The 6241-nt window shown below is 47.9% G+C and overlaps 3 protein-coding genes across 3 annotated transcripts; 2 read left to right on the top strand and 1 right to left on the bottom strand.

The window, feature by feature from the left end:
- Positions 1 to 149: 149 nt before the first annotated feature.
- Positions 150 to 1139, bottom strand: BBA_09833 (uncharacterized protein; the record flags this gene model as incomplete). The annotated part of the gene is made up of 2 exons (XM_008604930.1): positions 150 to 809; positions 1011 to 1139. 2 exons carry the CDS (start codon positions 1137 to 1139, stop codon positions 150 to 152), a joined length of 789 nt encoding a protein of 262 aa, XP_008603152.1.
- Positions 1140 to 3268: 2129 nt separating this feature from the next.
- Positions 3269 to 3523, top strand: BBA_09832 (ATP synthase F0; the record flags this gene model as incomplete). Its single annotated transcript, XM_008604929.1, has 1 exon — positions 3269 to 3523. One exon carries the CDS (start codon positions 3269 to 3271, stop codon positions 3521 to 3523), a length of 255 nt encoding a protein of 84 aa, XP_008603151.1.
- A 2052-nt stretch (positions 3524 to 5575) lies between these two features.
- BBA_09831 (uncharacterized protein) lies at positions 5576 to 5968 on the top strand (the record flags this gene model as incomplete). Its single annotated transcript, XM_008604928.1, has 1 exon — positions 5576 to 5968. The coding sequence occupies one exon, from the start codon at positions 5576 to 5578 to the stop codon at positions 5966 to 5968; it is 393 nt and encodes a 130-aa protein (XP_008603150.1).
- Between the last annotated feature and the right edge of the window lie 273 nt (positions 5969 to 6241).

Raw genomic sequence — 6241 nt, 5'->3', positions numbered from 1 at the left:
TAATAATTTTAGTGGAGTGTATTTTGGCTGCTGCCTAGAGAGCCAAAAATAGCGGTTTCAATTTACCTCGCCAGGTAACTAAAATTAACTAAAAGCACTAGCGACACCCATAACGGTTTTTACGGTATTCACCGCGGTCTGACATGCAATTAAGCTTGGACCGCGTTAGAAGCGGGCAAGGCTATGTCGCGCGCAGCGAATGCGAGGGCTACCAGCACCGCCTCTTTACGTATCTTGTCCAGTTGTATCTGACGCTCGCACTCGTGTGCCTCTTTTTTCTCTTCTTCCTCGTTCCAAGGAAAAAAAAGCGATTGCTCATACCGCGGTTGAGACAACATGTCACAGAATTTCAATATAAATGACAACGTAAACATGCCCTTCCCCTTCGCTCCCTCCGCTCGGGCAATCCCTTCCCAATCGTGCTCATTTTCCCCATAGATAGAAACCCATTTAAAAGGCCCTCTCAAAGAGCACCGCAGTTTGAGAACAGGTGTCTCAGAGTTTTCGACGTTCTCGACAATATATGGTATTTTTCCGCCATCTGCGGCAGGAGAGATTCTCAGATAGTCAGTCCATTTTCTATGCCCCTCTCTATGTTCATCAGATAGGTTTGCGGACAGGCTTTCTGCAGGATCCGGAGCTGCATTCTCAAGCTGATCGATCCAAATCACGCTACCTGGCTTAAATCGTACGTTGTACGCTGGTCTGTTGTCTTCGTCCAGTATGAGAATTTGACCGTCCTTTTTCGCGACCTTCTTATATGTTCTCCTGGTTTTCTCTTCCTTGACGATGATCTTGTGCTCGAAAACCTGTACGGCATACATTATAGACCTTGTTATGTCAACCGGGAACACTTGCGCGATTCTGTCTTCAGTATTTATGTCAGAGGCCTAGGACGTTATAAAGTGATGCCGAAAGCCACAGGCCAAATGTGGCCACAGCCTAGACCATCCGATAAGACAAAATACGCGCCCCGCCTTTTCAACCTGCGACTACACCCTTTGACATACCTCCGCTTTTGACTTATAGTGCCTTGCCCGCCAGCACAATTTGAATCGCCGGTTTTGTCTCGAAGTTTCGCGGATCGCATTGCGTCGTGCATACCTCAAGGCGACCTTGACGCACGCGTCGCGATACATCGTCGTCGGCGCTGACGTCACGAGGCAGATACTGCACAGCGCAGCATTGCTAAGCTCATGAGGACTGTGGCGAAGCTATTCAGTGCCATCGAACGCAGGACATCACAAAGGAAACGGAGGCGTAGCGTTTTATTACCAAACCAAACCGTTATAGATATCGCGGGTTTCTAACATAATAATTTTAGTAGGGTATATTTTAACTACTACCTAAAGAGCTAGAAATAGCGATTCTAATTACCCCGCTAGGTTGTTTTTGAGTACCTGCTTGCCCTGCCTTTGAGTGGCATCCTGTTTCGACTCCTAACCACTAGCGGCTAACGAGAGGGTAACTACGTATAAATACAGCAGAATCCTTTAATAGGAACTTCATCAAAGGCAGAAATACAATGAGGCTTCCAACTGAAATTTGGAATGAGGTTGCATCACACCTCCCGCCTTTGTCCCGGAACGCGTTGCCTCTGTCTCCTAACTCACAGCGCTTCTCTCGGTTCTGGAGCTACTTTTTTAAAGATGAAAAATGGATTAACCGCGTCTTAGAGACAGGGACGGACTCGGACAGCTATCGCCCAGTGCCGAATATAGCGGGCCGAGATCTGCCACGAATATTAGAAGGCAGGACTAAAAAAAGTTACCTGGCTTTAATAATGCACGACTACTCAGGGAACATACACTATTTTCAACAGCAGTTTTTTGATAGCCTACAACCGCATACTTACGACAAGGAGAAAAATGAAGTCAGATTTCACGGCTCAGGTATTACTCTGAACGTCGGCGAGGCTACTCGTCCTGACGAACTGATACACATAAGTGACCCAAGAAGGCTTTTTCGTTCAAGCTGGAATAAGCTTAGTACCTATGTCATCTGCTATAAACAGGACGTAATCCATCGTTGTCCTAATTCCTCCATCGGCGGGGTTCAAGGAGTGATCATTCGGAAGAGAGCAATTGCAGACATCTGCTACGTTAGAATTCCCTATGCACCAAACTACGATTACACTGCTCTTTTCAAAAACCCTTCAACTGATAGCAAGTTTACTCCTGTGATGGATATGAGAGCCTCGGGACAAAATAAAGTGATTGGATGGGAGAAGGTTATGGTAGCTTAAGTTTCACGTCACAGCAGATTAGCTTCTCAGGAAGTAAGTCAGGTTGAAAGCTACTAATATAAATTCTACATTATGTAGGTAAATACAGCGTAGGATTAAGAGCGTACCTTCTAATCATTAATGCTATGAAGCCGATCCACAGTTTTAATATCAAGCACTAGGATCAAACCCAGCAACCGAGCAAGCTGCCTGGCACTGGCAAAATGCAAGGTTGCAGACGACTGTAGGCGCCGCCGTTACGCACCAAGTCGCCCAGCGTCAGCGCAGCAAGCCATCGCCGCAAAGCATCTAGCTTAGCAAACAGCATGTGCTAGAGTCCTAGCTGCCACTAGTCTAACTAGAAGTAGGAGGACGGTTTTCTGGTCACGCATGATCTTACCAGTTTAGGCTCAGTATCCACTAATTTCTATGTAAAAAAACCAAAAGTAGGCGGGTACAGTAGGGTAGGCGTAGGTGGCTTATCTCAGCAGAACTAGGCCACTAATCAAACTCTGATCAGTTTACGGACGTTAAACCTATACTAGGTACCCTGTTCGGCGCGACTCTGTCCAGCTTGACTTTATATCTCCATTTCAGCTTTTTAGAGCTAATAAGCTAGTTTTTAAAAGAGAGATGCGCTGGACGCTGGCTATGTTCAGAAGAATATTGCTTTTACATTTAAATAAGAAGATTTGTCTCTATTTACACTGTTTAAGAAGTGGACCTGAAAGGTACCTCTCACGTAGCCCTTAGTCACCTAAAAAATGCTAATTTTCGCCGCTACAGCGTATACTAACTTCATGCTGTAACCTCTAGTACGCCGAGTTTTGCGGAGTCATTGATTATTCGTGGCAATCGATAATGGCCGCAGATAACGGCCGCTGAACAAAGCTGCTCGCTGTCTTGCTCGCACCGCTGTCTAAGCAGTTGCAGGCACCTCGAAGGACTATGGTTAGCCGTCGAGCGCCGACCCCTAAAGCTGTTTAAAAGGCACGGCAAGGACAGGCCGCGCTGTAGCCCTGTCCAGTGCCAGATCCATTAACTATGGCTTTTGTCGCTAACGCAACAGCGGAAATTAACGTGCAGACGCAGTACAAAATCATCATTACAATATGCTTAGTCATGACCAGCCTCTCCGTCGTCATTGTTGGGACGCGTTTATCTCTTCGCTGGACAAATAATACCGTCGCAGCTGACGACTTCATGGCTCTGCTAGGCCTCGTATTCGCCGGCGTCTACTCAGTTCTCTGCATTATTCGCACGTACTATAGTATTACTGGTATCATTTGGCAATACTAATTTTGTGGGCCCTGTGCAGAAACGAAAATATGGTCTCGGCTTGCCCCTTGTACTGCGCCCGCCGCAAAAAATCGTCACATATCTGAAGGTCAACTATACAGGCCGGCCTATCTACCAGATCGGCATCAGCTTCTTCAAAATTGCCCTGCTTATCGGCTACCTGCGCCTGCTGCAAGGCACCAGCAATAAAGCATATCGCGGGCTATCTGGTGCACCATTGCTTTTGTCTCAGTTAGCCACGTCGGCAGTGCCATGTCGTTCGTTGCTCTTCGCCTGTCAGCCGGTAAAGTGCTACTACCCATGGGGTGCGATGCTTGTTTCCGGTGCTAGGCAAGCTGACAGGTCCTTCGCTGCAGATCGAGAAGTCGCGGAAACTAGGTAGGCCGGGGACCTGTCTGCCTGTCGATGCATCCTTCACCGTCTATTCCATCTTGACAATCGTCTCCGATGTCATTGTGGCTGTGCTGGTGTGCGCGTTTATGCTTGGCCTTTTTACTACGCTGTGCTTAGATGAAAGATGAAACGCATCTAGTTCGGCGACGGAAAATCGACTATGCTGAGTTATGTGGGGCGTGATCGAATTCCACGTGGGCATGATTATGTCATCGCTGCCCTTTCTAGCACCGGTTTGCCGACGCGTGGCTAAGGAGCACTGCTCCAAGCAAAGCCGGCACGACGTTAGCTCCCGAGGCCGTTACGGAGCACCTGGTGGTGCTAGTGGCCAGACAACCCTAGCGCACGCCGAAGCCGCGGTAGGAGAAAGTAACGGCGCTCACAACAGACATTCTACCATCATAGTCACAAGAGAGGTTATAGTATCTAGGACTATAAATTCATAACTTCTAGCGGTACATCATACGGCTTGTGCCCCAAGTGGAGGAGCCCTCTCTATTGACGTTTAACAATTAGTTTGAATGCTAGATGTACAATACATGCGACGTTTCCCACGTTCGCAGTCATCTACGGGACCTGAATGAGTTTCCTGCCACAAGCTAAGTTTTTTTTTTCGAAAACCGAAGAGTTAGGTATATTTTTTCATATATAGTCCTAGTCAGAGGCTCGAGATTTTGTGCTTGAGACCAATATATAATATTTGCACAGCAGGGGAATTCAGATATGTCCAGCCCGCGCCACTGAATGAGGCGCGATACTAGGCTTTGCGGAGTAGAACCCCCGCGCGCTCATAGGTGCACTAGTGCTTTTTAGGAGGATGGGGACAGCTCGCATGAGCTCGGGGCATCTACAGCAACCGAGGCGGCCTTCTAGCTCCCTCATACAGGATCGTCGCTATTGTTGCACGGTAGCAGGCCCACGAAGGCTAGTGATGGGCTTTCTATACCGGCATCGACGACACGCTAGAGCGCAGCAATTACGGCATGCATAAATATACTCTGGTAACCACTCACGGCATTTTCCACATCGGAAGGAACCTCGACGGTACTTCCAGCGGTCATGACCACAACGCCGAGTACATAGTTGTCGCCTCTGTTCGACCGAGCTATCTTGTTCTTCAAGCGCTATTCGCTGCTGTTCCGCGATCCGGTCAACGGTAGCATCTGCTTGGTCAAATCTACGTGAATCTTCTTGTTGTCGCCTGTCACTCGATTCACAAATCTGGCCAGACATTGTGTCAAGTAACGAGCGGAAGATTTTGGTCAGGTTGAGCTTCTTGGGCCTCATTCAAATCATCCCTATCATGATGCGACACGGTATTAATACGAGCAGGACGTATTCCAAAGAGTCCGTAGTTGCTGAAAGTAAAATCCGGCTACCAGCCGAAGAAACGAAAATCCTCTGTAAGACGAAGCTTTATTTGGCTGTGCAAAAAGCAATATGACAAATGCGCGGGTTCAGGAGTAGTAGGTACCGTGGTCGGTAATTGACCAAATCATAGGCCAACATAGGCCACGCCTGGCCCTTGGAGTAAGAAATCGACTTATCTCAGCCTAATAAATCTAGACTTGCAGCCACTTCCGGATATTAAGGCCGAGCTAGTGTCATTTATAATGAGCTCCCCTGATGACTATTAGACTTGTTATATCCCACACTAGTATGGAGGCTGCTCTAGAGGTCCTACGTCTACATGAGATGTACCAGACGCTTCTGCTGGACCTTAGCGATGCGCAGAGGAAGAATGAATCTTTACAACGATCGTTGACAGAGGCGCAGGACCAGTTGGACGAAGTATCTATGGATAGAGAGATCCTCGAAAGGGAGATAGACCTGCAGAAGGACGCGCTCGTAGAGAAAACAGAATACATCCGTGTGCAGGACTTCACCATGATGGAGGCACAGAGGCAGCTCCAATCATTGGCTGCATTAAACGATGCGAGGGGTCAAGTCATCCTCGCGCTGAATCGGTGTATCCACTGTCCCAGCCCACATGAGGTCGTTTTAGAGAACGGAGGCGCGAGGAAGCGGAAGGCAGAGGAAGCAGGGCTATAATTCTGTACGTACTTCACTTAGAGGTCGCTGGCTGAACAAATGGCGCTAGCCGGGCCTTCTCTATTTTGATTGCCTATGATTTCAGTACTGTATACGCAGAGGGTACTCGCTAGTTAGTAATGACCATACTATGCGGCCTAACAATTGAGGAGAGTGCTTGTCCCAGAACGATCCGGTTGATAGCGGTCAATACATAGTTTATGTTGTGCACCTACACGTGCATCTGCGTAGGTGTAGAGTCGTGTCTATTATTTTTCTATTGCTACCAGTACC

Source organism: Beauveria bassiana (assembly GCF_000280675.1).
Source record: "Beauveria bassiana ARSEF 2860 unplaced genomic scaffold BBA_S00070, whole genome shotgun sequence".
Lineage (NCBI taxonomy): Eukaryota > Fungi > Ascomycota > Sordariomycetes > Hypocreales > Cordycipitaceae > Beauveria > Beauveria bassiana.
This window is presented reverse-complemented; position numbering and strand designations above follow the sequence as displayed.